Source organism: Glycine soja, chromosome 3, assembly GCF_004193775.1.
Source record: "Glycine soja cultivar W05 chromosome 3, ASM419377v2, whole genome shotgun sequence".
In the NCBI taxonomy this organism is placed as follows: domain Eukaryota; kingdom Viridiplantae; phylum Streptophyta; class Magnoliopsida; order Fabales; family Fabaceae; genus Glycine; species Glycine soja.
Window position 1 is genome coordinate 26,307,014 of NC_041004.1, and position 20,364 is coordinate 26,327,377.

Consider the following 20,364-nt stretch of genomic DNA (forward strand, 5'->3'; position numbering starts at 1 on the left):
GGGTTACCAAGTTAACCAATGCATCCAGTTTGCCTTCAAGCTTCTTAGTTTCAGATGATGCAGCTGAGTTTGTAGCTACCTCATGCACTCCTCTAATGACTATAACATCATTTCTGGCGCTAAACTGCTGGGAGTTGGAAGCCATCTTCTCAATTAAATTTCTGGCTTCAGCAGGAGTCATGTCTCCAAGGGCTCCACCACTGGCAGCATCTATCATACTTCTCTCCATATTACTGAGTCCTTCATAAAAATATTGGAGAAGCAGCTGCTCTGAAATCTGATGGTGAGGGAAACTGACACATAGTTTTTTAAATCTCTCCCAGTATTCATACAGGATCTCTCCACTGAGTTGTCTAATACCTGAGATATCCTTCCTGATGGCTATGGTCTTGGAAGCAGGGAAATTTTTTTCTAAGAATACTCTCTTCAAGTCATCCCAGCTCGTGATGGACCTTGGAGCAAGGTAATACAATTAGTCCTTTGCCACTCCTTCTAAAGAATGAGGAAAAGCCTTCAGAAATATATGATCCTCTTGGACATCTGGGGGTTTCATGGTGGAGTAGACAATATGAAATTCCTTCAAATGTTTGTGCGGGTCTTCACCTGCAAGGCCATGAAACTTTGGAAGCAAATGAATTAGTCCAGTTTTAAGAACATATGGGACATCCTCATCAGGGTATTGGATGCACAAGCTTTCCTAGGTGAAATCAGGTGCAGCCGTTTCCCTTAGAGTCCTCTCATGGGGTGGAGGTTGTGCCATGTTCTCAGAATGTTCAAAATCAGAATGCTCAGAATCAGAATGCTCAAAATTGTAATGCGCAAAATCAGGATGTTCAAAATCACCAATAACAGAATGCACAGATTCACCAGTAATGGAATGCTCAGGATGATCAAAAGGTATAAAATGATGCCTAACTAATCTATGAAATGTCCTATCTATCTCAAGATCAAAGGGTTGTAAGTCAGATGGATTGCCTCTAGTCATACACTACATTCAGCATGCACAACTAGTTGCTTTGTCATGTAAATAAAGGTGCAGGTTTGAACTACAGCTACCCTCAAATGATATCCAAATGAATTGAAATTTTGTGAGCAACCTTATAAAATGATGAGAAGATAGCACAAAAAATTTCAGGCAAAAATTCAAAGTCTAACTATGGAAGCTAAAAATGGTAGGTTAAGAAAAATAAGTGAATAAAACTTGAAAAATAAAAAACTTTTGACAGAATCACTATTTTTGGACGATGGAGACCTCAGCGGCTGCCATGGCGTAGGAAATTTTTTTCTACCCCAAATACATATATAATAATTGCGATTCTGATAACCGGAGCAAAATTTATGGCCATTTGAAGTTTCGACAAACACAAAATTTGCTACTTTTTTGGAACTTTCAAATCTGACCAAACTAAAGGCTCTAGATATTTTTCCCACAAAATATAGATTAAAAGAAGTTACCACAAAAAAATTCAGCCAACAATAACAACTCTAGCTACTAAAACAAAAAATCTCAAATAATTCAGCATGGGTGGTCGCTAAAATCCGTCTCTACTTGATTTCTACTACTACTTTGTTTTGCCGCAAGCAAAAGTGGTCGCTAAGTCCGTCGCAAAACACTATTCACAGCAAAACACCCAAAACTGAAATAGGGGAAGCGCTTAATAGGAAAACTGAAACAGAACACACACTAAACAAAATACCAGGACACTAAACAACACTAACACACATACTAACACAATACTAACAATTAAACATAAAACACGAAGGAATTAAACACACAACACTAGCTAGCTATTATGAACCTTTGGACACTGCTCCCCGGCAACGGCGCCAAATTTGATCGAGGCCGTACCCGAATCAAATAAACATGAAAATGCAGTAACTAGGAAGTGATCCTAGGTCGTTTCCCAACGAGCAATGATAAACCAATTGTTCATAATATACTTGTAGTAACAGTAACGATTCGGGGGGGGGGGGTTGTTTGTTTTCTGATTTAAGGAGCAGAACAAGTAAACTGGAATACAAACTTAATGATATTAAAAATGGGTTGTTTCCTCTGATTTAGAAGCCATTCTCTTATCCTGGGTTATGGAGAATTCGTCCCTATCAGTTAACCACTTAATCCAACCCTATTTCAATTTACTAAGCAAAAATCAACCTAGGGTTGTCAATACGTGATTAGGCACCACATACACCAGTTAGCCCTTCGTCCATTAAGCATGAACGCAAGTTAGGCTCAGAGGAAATTAATCGAACACGAAGCGTGCACTGATTAATGTTCACGAATTTGGGTTAACTGGTGAAGGGAAAACTGCCAGGGAACCACATTATAAACGAAACCTCAAAGAGAGTTGGGCTTCGTCCTTAGAAGGAAACAACATCAGAATATTTAGCCTTCCATAGATTCAAACAGAAAACGTAAATGAAACATGAAGTAGAAACGTAAATGAGACAGAAACGAAAATGAAAACAGAAACGTAAATGAAAGTAGAAGAAGAAACAAGAACGAAATTGTAATTAGAAGCAGGAAATCGAAAATTGCATTAAGAACGAAAACAGTAGCATTAGAACAGAAAGAACTTAAAACCCTAAACAAAGCTCTGAATAATGAATGGCATAACAGAATGCCTTCTCACGAATCCCAAGGCTGCTATTTAAAAAGAGTCACTCAAAGTCACTGGGCCCTATTACAATACTCTGGCCCAAAACGAAATAAACACTAAAACACATAAAATAAAATTGCGAAATTTCCTAATTAGAATTTAACTAAGGTAAGCGCTGCTTTATTTTCCCTCTTCAAGTCCACAACCAAAATCCAGATTAAGCCCAATGTTTCATTAATTCCTGAAATTATATTAAAAACATCAAATTAGCTAAATGAGCCCAAATAATAAAACTGCCTAATTAATTGACAATTAAGACCAATCAGTAATTAAAATGGTGCAAAAAGGGTTTAGAAAATAGAAGAAAATGATGGCACATCACCCGCTAAGTGAGAAAGGCGCACTAAGCGCAATTCCAACTGAGGGGAATTGCGCTGAGCGGCCCAAAGCTGCGCTAAGCCTATTTCCAACCGAGAGGAAGTGCGCTAAGCGCCCAGAAGGCCTTCTAATCAAAAGTTGCAGGTTATAAGTACGTCCTTAGCATGAAAAACACGATTTTCACTCTCCTCTTCTCCCAAAAACGTCTCCCAAACCCTAAAACCTTATTTTCCGTCACCCAAGATCACCGGTGGCCGCCGTGAGCTGCCATTACTTGCCGTTGAACCCCCACACCAAGATGAACACTTTAATCGGAACGGAATCTTCAGAATCCTCCTCGAAGATTCAATGGAGGAAATCCTTCAATCCTTCATTTCTTAGTTTCTCTGAGGTAATCTTGACTTCTAAGCCTTCTCCTAACTAGTTTGAGTTCCCCAAATGTTTGTGGGGGGCAAAGTGCACTGATCTTCCATGGTCTTTGGCACTTGCTTTGGGCCACATTCATACATCGTATGTAGTGTATGTTCATGGGGGTAAGTGCACCGACCTTGTCGGATGGCCCAAACATATGTGACAAGGGTGGTTAAAAAATCTAAGTAATTATGAGGGGATGCTTAGGCGCTTTAATTGGTCCATGGTCTTTGGCACTGCTTTTGTCCATGTTCATAGATCATACGACATAGGAAATAGAATAACTATGGCAGAGTGTACTTTGTACTGAGAGGGCTTATCACCTGGTAGGGAACTCCTTTTGGCCCCAGGCTGATGACCTATGGGGGGCAGTTATGTGCACAACTGGGTGGTCTCGACGAACTCTGCATGGTTTCCTAAGTGAGAGTGTCGTGTGGACACGCTTAGGCTATTTCCTGGGATTTGGTTGTTGGTACGTAACACATTGCTTCTGAGGGTTGATTCAGGTGCATGTATCATTCTGTTCAGTCTTGATTGGATCCATGGATGGATGATGAGTAATTGTTGAATATGGATGATGAGTAATTGTTGAATATGGATGATGAGTAATTATTGAATGTGGACAATGAAAAATTGTTGGATGTGAGTGTTGGATAGTGAATGTTGCGTAAGCTCATGTTTGCTTATGTTTTCTTGCTAATTGTGATTATTTGGATTTAACATTGATTCTTTTTATAATGAAATCACCCTTGCAATTTTGTATCGTGTGTAGAAGCAAACTTCATTGCTTCATGATGATGAATCAAGATTGATTCATGATGATGAATTAAGATTGATTCAAGGTGTTTTGATGATAACAAAGATGATGACAAAAATTCCAAGAGAATGATTTCAAGATTGAGTCAAGACCAATTCAAGAATCAAGAGAAATATTCAAGAGAAAGTTTCATCAAGAAGATTCAAGATTCAAGAATAATCAAGATCAAGATTCAAGACTCAAAGATTCAAGAATCAAGAGAAGACTTAATCAAGATAAGTATTAAAAAGTTTTTCAAAACATTGAGTAGCACAAGAAGTTTTTTACAAAATCATTACCAAAGAGTTTTACTCTCTGGTAATCGATTACCAGATTGTAGTAATCGATTACCAGTGTTTTAAAACGTTAAGATTTTCAAAATTCAAATGAAGAGTCACATTTGTTGATGTGTAATCGATTACACCTTTATGGTAATCGATTACCAGTGACTATTTTCGAAAAATTCATTTCCAAAAGTCACATTTCTTCAAGTGACTTGTTTCTAAAGATTCTTTCAAAAGTCATAACTTTTTAAGTAATTAGTTTTAAAGGAATTGCCAAGAGTTACAAGTTTTGACTTGAGTCATCAAGAAACTATAAATATGTGACCTTGGCATGAAACATTTTAATCATCTCATTCTTATATCCATCATCTCTTTCAATCATTCTATCTTTCAATCTATCTTTCAACATCTTCTTTCATTTCTTTCAGAACTTTCTGGTTTCATCTTCTCTTCATCTTTCTAAAAGTTTTTGTTCAAAACTTTCTCTTCCAAGAAAAGTTCTTTGTTCAAAAAATTGTGCTATTCATCTTTTTCATTCCCTTCTCCCTTTGCCAAAAAGAATTTGCCAAGGACTAACCGCCTGAATTCTTTTTGTGTCTCTCTTCTCCCGTTTCCAAAAGAACGAAGGACTAACCGCCTGAATTCTTTTGTGTCTCCCTTCTCCCTTGTCAAAGAATTCAAAACGACACAGTCCGAGAATTCTTTTGATTCTTCCCTTTCCCATAAACAAAAGATTTCAAAGGATTAACCGCCTAATAATTCTTTTGTTTCCCCATTCACAAAGTTTCAAAGGACTAACTGCCTGAGAACTTTGTCTTAACACATTGGAGGGTACATCCTTTGTGGTACAAGTAGAGGGTACATCTACTTGGGTTGTTGTGACTGAGAACAAGAGAGGGTACATCTCTTGGGGATCAGTTCTAGTGGAGGGTACATCCACTAGGTTGTTCAAAGAGAACAAGGGAGGGTACATCCCTTGTGGATCTTTGCTTGTAAAGGATTTTACAAGGTTGAAAAGAAATCTCAAGGACCGCAGGTTGCTTAGGGACTGGATGTAGGCACGGGTTGTTGCCGAACCAGTATAAAACTCTTGTGTGTTTGTCTTCTTCCCTACTCTTTTAATTTCCGCTGTGCACTTTAATCATTGCTTTTACTTTTGGTAACATTAAGAAGGATATATTTTTTATTAGTAAAGGTTCGTTAATAATTAATTCAACCCCCCTTCCTAATTATTCCGAGGCCACTTGATCTAACATTGTGTGGTTGATACCTGTGATGATCGCGAACCTTGTTCGTGGGAGCAGAATGACAGCAGTAGGGTGTAGGGATGAGATTCTGTGAAGGAGCCGCCAAGCTGACGTGATGACGTTGGTGCTATTTTGGGGAGAGAGTTGTGTTTTGTTAATCATCTCCTACATAGTGGTTCATGATTTCTTTTGTTGGATTAAGGATGTAAATCACAGATTTAATTATATCTACGAATTGGTTTAATCTTCATTATGTGTATGATGTGTACTGAACTACTGTATTAATATTCATGTATTCGATTAAACATTGGTGCGTGTTTGGGGACATATATATATGTATATATAATTGTGAAATTCAAATTTACTATGATTTTCATAAGCAAAAATAATGGAGTTTTCATAAAAGAAAGAAAAAGAATTTAATTTTCCAGTTATTAGAGTGGTGATATCGTAGCGACGAGGCGGGTCGTTACAAGAATACCAAGTGATCTCCAACTGACCTGACCTCATGTATGTGAGAATATAATACTTTATTCTCTTCAAATACCTCATAACTCTATTGGCTTCTTTCCAATGATCCATTCCTGGATTGCTTAAATATCTGCCTAATACCCCAACTATGTATGCTATATCCGTACGCGTACATGCTTGGGCATACATCAAACTCCCTATAGCTGATGCATAGGGAATCTTCTGCATTTCTTGAATTTCCAAATTTCCTTTTGGGCATTGTTTGAGACTGAACTTGTCTCCCTTAGCAACTGGAGTATCCCTGAATTTACATTCTTGCATGCCAAACCTTTTAAGTACCTTTTCGATATATATAGCTCCTTTGTGATAATCCTAGAATACTCTGAGATCGATCTCGATGTATTTGAATTCCTAATACAAAGGAGGCATCACCAAGATCTTTCATTTCAAAGTTTCTTGATAGAAATCTCTTGGTTTCGTGCAACATACCTATATCATTAGTGACAAGTAGTATGTCATCAACATATAAGACCAGGAAAATGTACTTGCTCCCATTGAATTTGTGATACACACAATCATCAACAAGATTCATCTCAAAACCAAATGAGAGAATTACTTGATGAAATTTGTGGTACCATTGACGAGATGCCTGTTTTAGCCTATAAATGGATTTTGTCAGTTTGCAAACCATATTCTTTGGGTCTCCTAACACAAATTTTTCTGGTTGCACCATATAAATTGTCTCATCAATGTTGCCACTGAGAAATGCCGTCTTGACATCCATTTGATGAAGCTCCAAATCATAATGTGCAACAAGAGCCATGATTTTCCTAAAAGAGTCTTTTGATTAAATTGGAGAGAAAGTCTTTTTAAAGTCAATCCCTTCCTTTTGGGTATAGCCCTTCGCCACAAGACGAGCCTTATACCTCTCCACATTACCTTTGGAATCCCGCTTGGTCTTAAATATCCATTTGAAACCAATGGGTTTCACACTTTCTAGTAATGGGACAAGTTACCAAACCTTGTTATCTTGCATTGACTTATACTCCTCATTCATTGCTTCAATCCACTTTTCTGAGTTGGAATCTTGCATGACTTGATGGAAGTTGACTAGGTCATCTTCCATCATACCATTATTTTCCTCATGTTCTTAAAGAAATACCATATAATTATTTGGAATATCACTTCTCCATTCTCTTGTAGATCTCCACAAAGGTACTGGCTCATAAAGCATAGGTTCGTGAGGATCTTGAGTTTGTTCTTCATGAACGACCAAGTTATCTTGAGTGGAAGATTCAATAACAATATCTTGTAGAGGTTTTGAATTTGCTTTATCAAAAGCAATTGTATGAATCGGTTCTGGAATTGTTACTGATTCTTCCTCTAAGACAAAGTCTCTAACCTTATTCTTTCCCCCAAACTCAATATCCTCAAAGAATGTGGCAGTTCCCATCTCAAAAATTGTCTTTAATTAGGGATCATAAAATTTATAGCCCATGGGTCTTTCAGAATAACCAATAAAGTAGCTACTCACTGTTCGGGAGTCCAATTTCCTTTCATTTGACTTATAAGGTCTGGCCTCAGCTGGACATCCCCATACATGAAAATGTGTGTTTTGGCAGCTACCTTGGTTGGCACTCTATTTAGAATGTAAGCTGCAATCTTTAGTGCCTCTGCCCAGAGTGACTCTGGTAAGTTAGAATGACAAATCATGCTTTTTACCATATCCTTAAGAGTTCTGTTTCATCTTTTAGAAACACCATTCATGCTAGGTGACCTTGGCATGGTGTACTGTAGAACAATTCCACATTCCTCTAGGTACCTGGCAAAAAGCCCCTGATGTTGTTCACCTAAACCGTCATATCTGCCATAGTATTCACTACCACGATCAGATCTGACACTCTTGATTCTTTTGTTAAGTTGATTTTCAACTTCAACTTTAAATGTTTTGAACACATCCAAAGGTTGTGACTTTTCATGTATAAGAAACAAGTATGCATATCTAGAGTAATCGTCTATGAATGATATAAAATATTGTTGACCATTCCATGAAGGTGTATGAAATAGCCTATAAATGTCTGTTTATCTTTAATGCATTCAACACAAACATCAAAGCTTATGAAATCAATGGAATCCAAAATTCTGTTTGACACAAGTCGTTCAATTTTGTTCTTAGAAATGTGACTTAAGCGCTTTAGCCATAATGCTCCTGAGTTTGTATTATCAATTCTACACTTAGTACAACACAATTCCGCATTAATGGATTCACCATAGGAAGCTACAATATCAAGTAAATATAGATTATCATAAGCCAAGAGTGAACCAATTCCAACAATATCTGAATTAAAAGACAACCTAAACACATTGTTTCCAAATGAACACAAATAACCCAATTTGTCCAAATATGAAATTGAAACCAAATTCCGTCTAAATGACGATACAACAAAAGTGTCTTTCAAATAAAAAAAATCTAGTACATAATAATAATCTAAAATGTCCTATAGCTTCCCCTTCCACTGATTTACCATCTCCAACATAGATCCGTCTTTCAGAATCAATTGACTTTCGGTAGCTTAGACAACCTTGCATTGAAACACTGATGTTTGTAGTGACACTAGAATCTAACCACGAAGTGTTTCTAGGTACTGAAGCTAAATTGACCTCAGAACAGACCAAAGTAAAGTAAGAAACATACCTTTCTTTGCACACCAAGCATGATATTTGGTACATTTCTTCGTTACATGTCCAGGCTTACTGCAACAGAAACAATTGTCACCTTGATTTTGTTTCTTTTGTGCTGGACCCTTAGCAGCTTCATTGTTGAGCTCCCAAGTTCTTTTTCTTTTGCTTGTCTTTAGAGGTACTTACAACATGAGCACTTTCCGTCCTTTCTTGCTTCAGCCTTTCCTCTTCTTGCACACAGTATGAAATGAGCTCATTAAGAGACCATTTCTCTTTGTGACAGTTATAAGAGATCTTAAACTGACTAAACTACAAAGGTAGAGAAATTAGCACTAAATGAATAAGCAAGTCTTCTGATAGCTCAAGCTTTAGTGCCCTTAATTTTGAAGCAATAAATGAAATTCCCATAATGTATTCCCTAACATTTCCTTTGCCTTGATACTTCATGGAAATTAAGTTATGAAGAAGAGTACTTGTTTTCGCTTTATCGCTTTTTGCAAAGCGCTTTTCAATTTTAGCAAGGAATTCTTTGGCACTGGTTATATCATCTGAAGCAGTGCCCCTAAAGACCTCAAAAATGTCGCGCTTAATGATCATAAGACTCATGTGATTTGAGTGATCCCACTTCTCATGAAGTTTCCTTTGTTCAGAGGTACTGAAATCCGTAGGAGAAGGGGGTTTCTTAATCCTTAATGCAAGGTCTAGATCCATGCAGCCAAGAACAATTTGCATCTTCCATGAGACTCCATGGAAGAAGCTGTCTTCCGCAGTTGTAACTACAATAGCAGAAGAAAACTTCTTCCGTGGAATGTGCGGAAGATGTCTTCCGCGAGATCCCACGGAAGAAGATTTCTTCCACTGTTGACATTACAACTGCGGAAGACAACTTCTTCCGTGGAGTCTCGCGGAAGATGTCTTCCGTGAGATTCCACGGAAGAAGTTGTCTTCCGCAGTTTTAATGTCCACAGTGGAAGACAGGTTCTTCCGTGGATTAATTTGTTTTATGATTTTTACTTTTATGATTATTTTGAATGTTATTTTGGTTAATTGTATTTGTAATTTATGTGAAACATAAAATAATATTTCTTGGTTGAAGTGTTGATTTTTTTGTCTAGGTTGAAGTATTTTTTGGTTAAATGAACTTTGTAGGTTATAATTTTGAAATTATGTAATTAAAAGTTGAATTTGGTTGTTAAAATATTGATGTATATGTAGATTAGATATTTGTGTGAGGTTGTCAAATGTTGAATTAGTTCGATATTCATAGTTTGTAAATTTTTTTGGGTTGCTGTATTGTTCAAATTATTTAGTTGAATGTTGAATTAGGTGATAGTTATAGTTTGAATTATGATGGACGAAGATCAATGGACATATTACAATACGATGTCCGAAGAAGTTGATATGGATTTTCAAGATGAACAAGATTGTGGTGTGAATGAAGGACATGTTGATTGTTCAGACGCTTTTAATACTTCTCAGGTAATCATGTCGATCAGTTTTAGTTGTTTGGTCTAATGTATGATCTGTGTAAAAATTAATATGTCGTGGTTGTGTCCTAGGTCTTTGCAACCCGAGAAGATGTTTTGCAGTGGGCTCGAACGGTTGCCCATGAAAACAGTTTTGTTGCATTAATTATGAGGTCTGATACATATACTAGTAGCAGAGGAAGAACTTCATTTGTGTTAATTGGGTGTGAAAGGAGCGGTAAGTACAAGTGTAGGAAGAAAGAATTTGTTAGAAGAGACACAAGCACTAGAAAATGTGGTTGTCCCTTTAAGATTCATGGAAAACCAGTGCATGGAGGTGAAGGTTGGACGGTGAAGCTGATATGTGGGATTCACAACCATGAATTGGCGAAGACCTTAGTTGGACATCCATATGCTGGGAGATTGACAGATGATGAGAAGAATATCATTGCTGATATGACGAAGTCGAATGTAAAACCAAGAAATATCCTACTAACATTGAAGGAGCACAACGCCAACAGTTGCACCACAATCAAACAAATCTACAATGCAAGAAGTGTATATCGTTCTTCAATCAGAGGAGATGACACTGAAATGCAACACCTAATGAGGCTCCTTGAACGTGACCAATACATTCATTGGCATAGATTGAGGGATCAAGATGTGGTGTGTGATTTGTTTTGGTGTCACCCAGATGCAGTTAAGTTATGTAACACATGTCATCTTGTTTTTTTGATAGACAGTACCTACAAAACAAATAGGTACATGCTCCCATTGCTTGACTTTGTAGGGGTGACACCAACCGGGATGACTTTCTCTGCTGGGTTTGCATATCTGGAGGGTGAGCGCGTGAACAATCTTGTATGGGCATTGGAATGGTTTCAAGGCCTTTTTTTAAGAAATGATCGCCTTCATGTTGTTATTGTCATAGACAGAGACCTAGCCCTGATGAATGCTGTGAAAGTTGTGTTTCCGGAGTGTATGAATTTGTTGTGCAGGTTTCACATAGACAAGAATGTGAAGGCAAAGTGCAAATCGCTAATTGGTTAGAAGAATGCCGGGGACTACATAATGGATAGCTGGGGTAACCTGGTAGATTATCCTTCGGAACAGGAGTTCCCTAAGCACCTTCAAAGGTTTCAAGTAGCGTGTTCCCCGTGGCCAATGTTCATTGACTACGTTTGTGAGACATGGATGGTCCCACACAAGGAGAAGTTTATCACAGCCTGGACGAATAAGGTGATGCACCTAGGCAACACAACAACAAATAGGTATTTACATGTTTTATTATTTTTTGTCAAGTTTGTTTAAATGATTGTTTTAGTATAAATGATTGTTATTAATTTGTTTTGTCTGTTGTGTGTTTTAAATGTAGGGTTGAATCTGCTCATTGGTCTCTGAAAAGGGTATTACAAAATAGCGTTGGAGACCTCTGTAGTGTTTGGGATGCAATGAACAACATGATGACGCTGTAGCACACTGAAATTAGAGCATCATTCGAAACAAGTACGCATGTTGTTGGTCATGTTTTTAAGAAAACCTTATACAAGAGGCTTCTGGGAATGGTGTCAAGGTATGCTTTAAATGAAATTTTGGTTGAGTTTGAGCGCGTACGTCATTTCAAAGACAACCTGTTTTCTTGTGGTTGTGTATTGAGAACCATGCTAGGTCTTCCTTGTGCATGCGAGCTACAAATGTATGATGGTGGCAGCATCCCACTGGATGCAGTCCATATGTACTGGAGGAGACTTAGTTTTTTAGACCAGGGGCTATGTGAGGCCGAAGTGAGCATCAAGGAAGAGATGGATAGAATATATAAAAGATTCGAGGAACTTGATGTTTGCGGGAAAGTTACAAGAGTAAAATCCGAGAATTTGGGTTTCCCGACGAGACCTCTATGTGTCCTCCTCCAACAAAGGTTAAGACGAAAGGTGCCCCAAAAAAAGTAATGAAAAGAAGCGAAAGATCGACAAAGCGTGATCCATCTTATTGGGAGTATGTTGATGCTTATCATTCGGTTCAAAACAGCAACACCTCAGTCAGACCCAGTGCATCATCTTTTGAACCACTGAAGCCAGCAAGGATGATCCCCATGTTGGATCAATTTGTGCCATTTATGCATGGTTTCATTGAGGACGTTGTTGATGTGAAAGCGGATGGTAATTGTGGATATCAGTCAGTTTCCTCTTTGTTAGGTATGGGAGAAGAGTGTTGGGCCGTGATGCGTAACGAATTGATTAAAGAACTTGGCAAATGGTCGCAAGACTACATAAAGATCTTTGGTGGCACGGAGAGATATGATGTTATCCTTGTAACGTTGTCATGACAACAGAGCTTCACATTTTTTCCTCTCAAAAGTCGACCACCGGCCGATTCTTCTATGCACCGCATGATATGCGTCGGTCATGTGTTTGGCTGTCATTTTGTTCAGGTCCATTGAAAATTCGTTTACTCAAATAATTTCAATTATTGAATGAGTAGGTTTGTTCGTTTAAGTTATTATTGTAATTTCACTTACAACAGGTTTATCTGAAAGATCGTTGTCCCTTATCGCATATGGCGTTGTTGTGGTCAAGCAATTCGTATCCGGAGGCAAAACGATGGCCAACTGCATATGTAGGTAGAATGCAACACTACTTAAGCCTAATGACAATTAATACAACACACGTAGACCTAAGCGGACACCGAACTTGTAATATTTATGTATCTATATTTACGATTGGATTTATGTTCATGTAATTAAGTAGTATTGAAATACTAATGAATTTTATTTATTAAATACTATTTTAATTCTAATATTATAAAAAAAATAACTTTTAATTCTAATACTACATATCTTTTCCTAAAATAAATACTATAAATAATAAGTTTGTTTTACATATTTTTTTCTTTAATAAAATTGTGATGTCATCATTTTTATTTTTTCTTTCCATATTTGAATGAATGGAATAACATTATTTTCAACATGACAATTTTTTTTCTTTTCCTAAAACAAATAATATTTATAAATTTATATTAAATTACAAAGCAGGAGAAAATCTCCTTGTTAAATTATTTTATCTTCTTTATTTTATATATTAAAATACCATTATAAATGTGACTCATGTGTGTGGTTTATATTTAAATTTCAAAGCATATATTTATAGAGAGACAAACATAAATCATAAATGATGTAAGTAAATGTGTTTTATCACATACACAAACAAATACTAAAATTAATAATTTAAATACAATAAAAGTATAAATCCTAATCTATGCGGCGTCTCTATCGCGGCCTAAGACTTCCATCTGCGGCGTCACCTCTAGCTCTCCTCAGACAACAAGTCATGATGTCATATAAGTCATTGTCTTCAGTGACCATCCTGAGGTTGATGACCCACTCCAAATCCTTAGCAATCGCTCCTAAATCCTCAGCCATCCCTTGACATCCTTTGCAGTCAACCTGTCACAGTCAAAATAACAAAGTCAATATCACATTTTAAAAAAATTTAAATTATGAAAAACTACACAAGTTATGCTTACCACTGAATGCGTAGGGAGATCGGACGTGACTGAAACCTCGGGGATGGGTGGCTCGATGAACTCCTCATCATGAGGGGGAGGCGGATGTCTCGGCTCAGCAGTCTCCTCGGTCCGTGCGACGAACGGGTGCGAAATCCGAAAAAACCACTCCATGTAGTTTGGCGCCACCTGCCCAGGAACTACACAGAGCTCCCCTGCAGGCACCAAATGGTCTGAAAAATGCAGCCACCGGTCATCTATATTTCCACCCGCCAAAGAATCACAAACCGGCGGCAGAGGGATCGTCTGAAGGTAGCCAAACTGTCGAAGAACCTGCTCAGGTCGAACGTACATGACAATTTGACCCCATCTGAGCTGGCCGGTGTACGATGATATCAGGTCAAAGCCCCTGACTCCCCGGTGCTCAGCATAGGGCATCCAGCACACGTCAGTCACAGTCAGGGCATCCATACGTCTCTGATACGGGGCTCCCTTGATCCTCGTCATATGAGCCTTACCCGTAAGCCACCTGGAGGCCCGTGGGCTCCCCTCATCATAAGCATCATGAACGACGCATGTATGCACTGTAGGAAAGTGCCCTTCTGAAGGGATTCAATGCTACTTCAATTTAAATTATCAACAATAATACGTACCTAGAAAAGTGTAATGCAACCTCCCACCTACCGTGTAGAGGCCTGCGACGCGTCGTTTAGATGCTCGTACATGTGGACCAATGCAGTTGCTCCCCAGGCGAATCCCCCTGCCTGGGCCAAGTCCCTGAAAGCCTCCAGGTGCATGACATGTACATGGGTTGAACTCTTGTTGGTGAAAAGAGTACAACCCACCAAGTGGAGCAGATACGTGCGGGCTGCTACAACCCATCGTCTAGCCCTGCACTGGCTCTCATACAAGTCCCAAAGCCACCCCAATCGGACATGAGGCCCACCAGCCTGTTGGGTCTCAGCTGTAGCCTCCTCATGACTGACCTTAAGAAGCTCCGTTAGTAGACCAATCACATCTGAAGTAACCAGCGGCTCGAACTTAGGCAGCGTGCCAGTGATGGGAACGTGTAGGAGTGATGCCACGCCATCCAGCGTGATCGTCAACTTGCCTACTGGCAGGTAGAACGTGCTAGTCTCGCAATGCCACCTCTCGACGAAGGCGGATATGAGTCCAGGATCAGTGGTGATAACAGAACACCTGATCAGTGAACTCAATCTGGTGGCAGCAATCATGCCTTCGATCTCAGGCACTGGTCTCCCAATTTTATCTACTTTTCTACCGTGGAAGACCAATTTCAGATCGGGTCGTTCCTAAATTGAATAAAAATTTTATAATAACATGTATATAAAAAACAATCCAACTACAAATAATTTTTATGTAATTACTCAACATTAAAAACTACGTACCTGTCCACTCCAGATGTTGTGTGCGACATGCTCAGCAAAACCTGTCAAAACCGATGGGTCGCGTGGCCCACCAGGGAATCCCTCATCTGCAGCAGGTGACCCCAAGCTCCCATCAGTAGCCACTCCCTCTGTGTAAACAGCATCGGTGGCGCCTGTCATCTCTGGGGTAGCATCAGACACATGAGGAACATCCTCATGCAACTGAGGCACATCCTCAGGTCTCTCTGTAACGTCCTCACGCACACGAACCTATTGCCTACATGCTGAAGTAGTAGGCCTGCGACGCCGAGGAACATCAGCTTGATGCGCATCCTCACTAATGCCTCTACCTCTACCAGCTCCTAACACACGACCTAAACCGTGTGTTCTAACCATGATCTGAAATCATGAAGAACATTTACTTTTTTCGGTCAAATTAAATATTCAAATAATTGGTCACAAAGCTTTGTCATTACAAATTTGTTCAAACACATGTTTTGTATGTTTCTTACTAATTTGGTCAAATTAAGTTTTCTATGTTTCTTGGACATGATGTTCTCATGATATGTGTGACATTGTCACTTATGATATGTGTGACATTGTCATGTCAAATTTGTGTGACATTATGCTTGATTATGAGGGACATGTAGAATCAAGGCATGCCATTCTCTTCCTAATGAAGCTGGTTTGTGTGTGTTTATTATTTTTGTTTTTTGGTTTAGTATTTTGAAAATAGGACAAAGAATTTAGGAGACAAAATTCTCCTAAAAGCTGAAATTGAATAATTAAATAGTTTGCTAGCTTATCAAATAATTAGTCCTAAAGCTTTCTCGGATTTTCAAGGTTTTAGAGCTTACAGTCTTCTGAGCTTCAATGATCTGAGAGATAAGGTTCCTAGTTGTCTTCCAGATCATGATCCATCACATTTTGATGCAATTTTCAAATATCATAATGACAGGGATGATCTAGGAGCTTTGAGCTCATTCTTTCCATTTATGGCTTTTATAGGCACTTCCTTTTTTGACATTAAACAGCCAAATATATTAATTTGTGACTCACTGATTGTGTACTTGAATTTTTCTGGAAATATTCAAAGGTTATATGATGCCCTTCATCAACAAAGGGTGCAATGAAATAAATATAATAATTAGTAATTAGTGATATTTGATATCCTTAATATCATGCTCAAGTACATATATGACCATTTTTTTAGGCAGAGGCCATCAACTTTCTTACTTCAATTTTTTGTTTCTTATTCAAAAGTTGAGGTGTACAAGGTAAATTAGCTCCAAACCTCTATTTGCATGTAAGGTTGAAATTTTGTAGGGCCTTTTGTTAAGAAGGATATATCTTCATATCTAATTCTAATGCCACTATGTCCAAATGTATCATTTCACGACTAATACAATTTAGTTTATGTTGGTTCACTCAATTGGATGGGTAAGGTGCGTGTAATCAATTGGATGGATAAGGTACTCGCTGACATTGTTCTCGGTTCCTACACATAAAAAGAGGTTAAAAAGGTCTGCAAAGAAGTTCTTTGGACCAATTTATTTTAAATCCTATAAAAAGACAACATTATGTGCATGTAATCAATTGGTTTGGTTTGATTTGGAGAGGTTGGAATTTTGGTTAAGTTACAACAACAGGAACCAAATGTTTCGGTTTACTCCATATGTCTACCTTCACAAATGAGATTCACTCATTTTTCCAGCCCTGATATGCTTAAATGTAACATTGTGTGATGATGAGATGCGATGTTGTATTTGGGATTCACAGGTTTCTACTTATCTCACATGATATCAGCTTTGAATTCCCATGCTTATAACAATGCTTAGATTGTGTAGGTATCAGATTAGACAAATTTGTTTTCAATATCAAAAGAATTCCCATTGTACTTGACAGGTTGCAGGCTATTAGACTAGATTAGACAAATTTCTTTTGATATCAAAATAATTTTAGAAAGAGAGTAAGACAGTAACTTTGTTTTCTTGTCTCATATTTGTTTTCAATATCAATCTTCATTTTCATTCTTCTTTATGGATTCCAAAACTTTGTTTTGCAGATTCAAGGTAAGTCCTTCTTTCTTTCCTTTTCTTAACTGTTAATTTTTAGCTGTTGTGTTTTTTTTTTGGTTTTTTTTTTCATTTTCTGAGATCAAATTATAATCATATATGAACATTGTATGAGTAGGTTTTTAATGAAGTTGAACAATGAAACTGTGTCAATTGAGCTCAAGCATGGCACTTTTGTTCATTGCACCATTATAGGTTTTTTTTTCTTAATAATTTTTTTGCCAGTGTTGTACAAGTGTATAACCATCTAATTGGAGCGTGTTGGTCAGAACAAGGTTTAATTGGAGAGTGTTGGTCACAAAAGGGTTTAATTGGAGAAAAATCTTAATTCTAGCATTTTTCTTTTAAAACTTTAAAAAATATAATGAATTGGATGTTGCTCTATCATGTGGATTCATGATACTCAGAAGTTTATAGAATGCTTTAATAGGAATTTTCTTTACTTTTTCATAAGCTCTATGGCAATTGGCTAAGGTTAATTGTGCATTGTATACTACTTATTTCTTATTTTTTTGCTTCTTGTATCATAATGGAAAATGGGCTTAGGCTACTTAATGATATGTTTAGTCAATAATAAAATGAGTTTGAAAGTAGGTCGTCAAAGAATATGTTGTTGTTGTAGTGTCAAAGAATATGTTGTTAGCATTCTTAATACAAAAGTGGTTTCCCACTCTCATGCTTGTCTAACAAGGAAAAAGTTGAAAGCCACCATTTGAAGAGCACTAGGATGAAACCATGAATTCCCTTGGAAGTTTTTCTTATTCAAATCTTTGAAAAATGGGAAATAAGGTAAAAACAAGCATATGGGATACATTCGTCCTTGTTGGACATGGTTCTATATATATCCTCTACTCACATATATAATACACTTTATTTCTTGACATCAAGTTTTTTTTATCTTTTTCTTTTTTAAGGTTTAATGATATTATTTTGCAAAAAGCATTGAACTCCAAAAGAAACCAATGAAATTGATGTAGAGAAACTAGGATTGCAAGAAAAGAAAGCTCTACTTGAAAGACTAGTGAAAACTGTTGAAGAGAACAATGAAAAGTTTTTGCTCAAGCTTAAGGACAGAATTGATAGGTGATAATCTCACTTGTTTCTTGATCTTCTTGGTTTTAATAGAGGTTCTTTGATCAAAATGAACTTAACTAATTGCTTCTTATCTTTTTCTTCCTTGGATATTGAATGATATTAGAGTTGGAATCGATCTTCCTAGCTACCATAGAGGTTTAGTTTGAGAACTTGAACATCGAAGAAAAAGCTCATGTAGGAACTAGAGCTTTGCCTACCTTCACTAACTTTATGGTTAATATAGTGGAGGTGAGTAATTGGTACCAACTTCATTATATGGTTGAACTTGCTAAATGATCTATCCGAAGGAGCTTCTAATTAACTTGCAATTTTGTTTCATCTTTTTTGTTAAAGGATTTGTTGAACTCTCTCCATGTACTTCCAAATAGAAAAAAAAACATTTATACATTGTAGAGGATGTTAGCGAACTAATAAAGCCCAAAAGGTACTAATCCTAATATTGTTGTATTTTTTATATCTGAAATTAACCAATTAATATGACTTTGGAAAACACTAGCTAGCATTTTAGGGGAAAATTAATTTTTACTATGTCTTACTTATACCTGCAGACTTGCTAGCGAAATTGTCCAAAAGAGAAAAGGAGGAAAATATCAAGCCTGATCCAGATATTGATGCCTGCATGAAGGTAAGGAAGATTAAGATGCAAAACAAAGCCTTTTCCTTTGTTTACTTTTTCTACCACTATGTTTCTTCCCTTGCCTAGCTTGTTGTTGGTTGGAAGCTCATTGGTTGTTTTGGACAAAAAAGGTGAGAATATTCCATGTAAGTGATGATAGCTATTGAGATCCCACATTGATTAGAGGTATGGCAAGTGTAGTCCTTATAAGGCTTGGGCAGTCCTTTTGTTAAATGCTTGTTTTGTAGTGTTCAACTGCACACTCACTTAACTGTGTTAGTTATTGGGCCACCTGCATGTCCAGTCCTATGTGTGAGAAGGTGTGACTATGATGAGATCTCACATCAACTAGAGATATGACTTTGATAATCCTCACCTTACAAGCTAGTTTTTATAGGATTGAGTTACCCAAATTCTAATAGTAGCATAATATGACTTGCATTGATAACAATTGTGAGTTGTTGTTATGGGAGGACATGGTAATTTCTCAATTAATGATAGGTCTTAGGAGCAATGTTGAGGTGTGATGATCTAGGACCTCTATCTGCTAAGAATTTTAACAAGTATATTATCCAAAAAATGGAAATAGTTTGGTACAAGTTGCTTGCTTATTTGTATTGAGATTGCTGAATAAATGCTTATATAACACTTCTAACTCTAATAAGGGAACCTTTATGGGAAGATGGGCTTTCAGGTAACTTTAATGCCTTAGAGGTGTGCAAGGCTTGAGACGGCTGATGATCTAATAGGTGCGAAAGTTTTATGAGGCTTGATATTCTTATTTCTTATAGTTACTATGAGTCTAAAGATAAAGATCTTTATGTTACTGGGGACTTGTATGAGAATGATGTTGTCACACCCGCTATGATCGTTGTTCCTCGTAGAAGGGTATGTTTCTATATTGTTTTTTATTTATTTTTTATGATTCTTTTTCTTCATGAGGGTATGTTCTATGTGCCACTGAATCCTTCTTCTTTTTCTCTGTTTTTGATTCATCTTAAATAAGTATGATTGACAATGAAAATATTATGGAAGTTCTTTCCTATATAATATTTTCAAAAATTGAAGTGTTTAAATTGATTTTAAATTAATTATTAATTATTTTGCTTTCAATATATTAACGGGAGCATATTTCTTAGGGATGTATTTTTAGTGAAATTTTTTGTTTTTTATTTTTGTAAAAATAAAAAGCTTACATTAAAAGTTATTACACCTTGCTAGGGTGATTCTTTTTTTTTTTTTTTTAATTTTGAACGAAGAAAAATACTAAACTATCAACCGAAACTACATCAAGTTTTGATTTTTGTCCATTATAAGCGGCATCCAGTCTACATTAATTTGAAGTTGGACAAAT

The 20,364-nt window shown here is 37.1% G+C and overlaps 2 protein-coding genes and 1 non-coding gene across 3 annotated transcripts; 2 read left to right on the forward strand and 1 right to left on the reverse strand.

Moving 5' to 3' along the window:
• The first annotated feature begins 275 nt into the window (after positions 1 to 275).
• LOC114407906 lies at positions 276 to 382 on the forward strand. The gene has a single exon (XR_003665717.1). It is a non-coding gene; the product is annotated as a small nucleolar RNA R71 (small nucleolar RNA).
• A 10,121-nt stretch (positions 383 to 10,503) lies between these two features.
• Positions 10,504 to 11,385, forward strand: LOC114405067 (protein FAR1-RELATED SEQUENCE 5-like). Its single transcript, XM_028367750.1, has one exon. It carries the CDS (start codon positions 10,504 to 10,506, stop codon positions 11,383 to 11,385), a length of 882 nt encoding a protein of 293 aa, XP_028223551.1.
• Positions 11,386 to 14,516: 3,131 nt separating this feature from the next.
• On the reverse strand, positions 14,517 to 15,620 carry LOC114405068 (protein MAIN-LIKE 2-like). Its single transcript, XM_028367751.1, has 3 exons — positions 15,575 to 15,620; positions 15,246 to 15,469; positions 14,517 to 15,149 (listed from the first exon to the last, which is right to left on the reverse strand). The coding sequence occupies exons 1-3, from the start codon at positions 15,618 to 15,620 to the stop codon at positions 14,517 to 14,519; spliced, it is 903 nt and encodes a 300-aa protein (XP_028223552.1).
• Between the last annotated feature and the right edge of the window lie 4,744 nt (positions 15,621 to 20,364).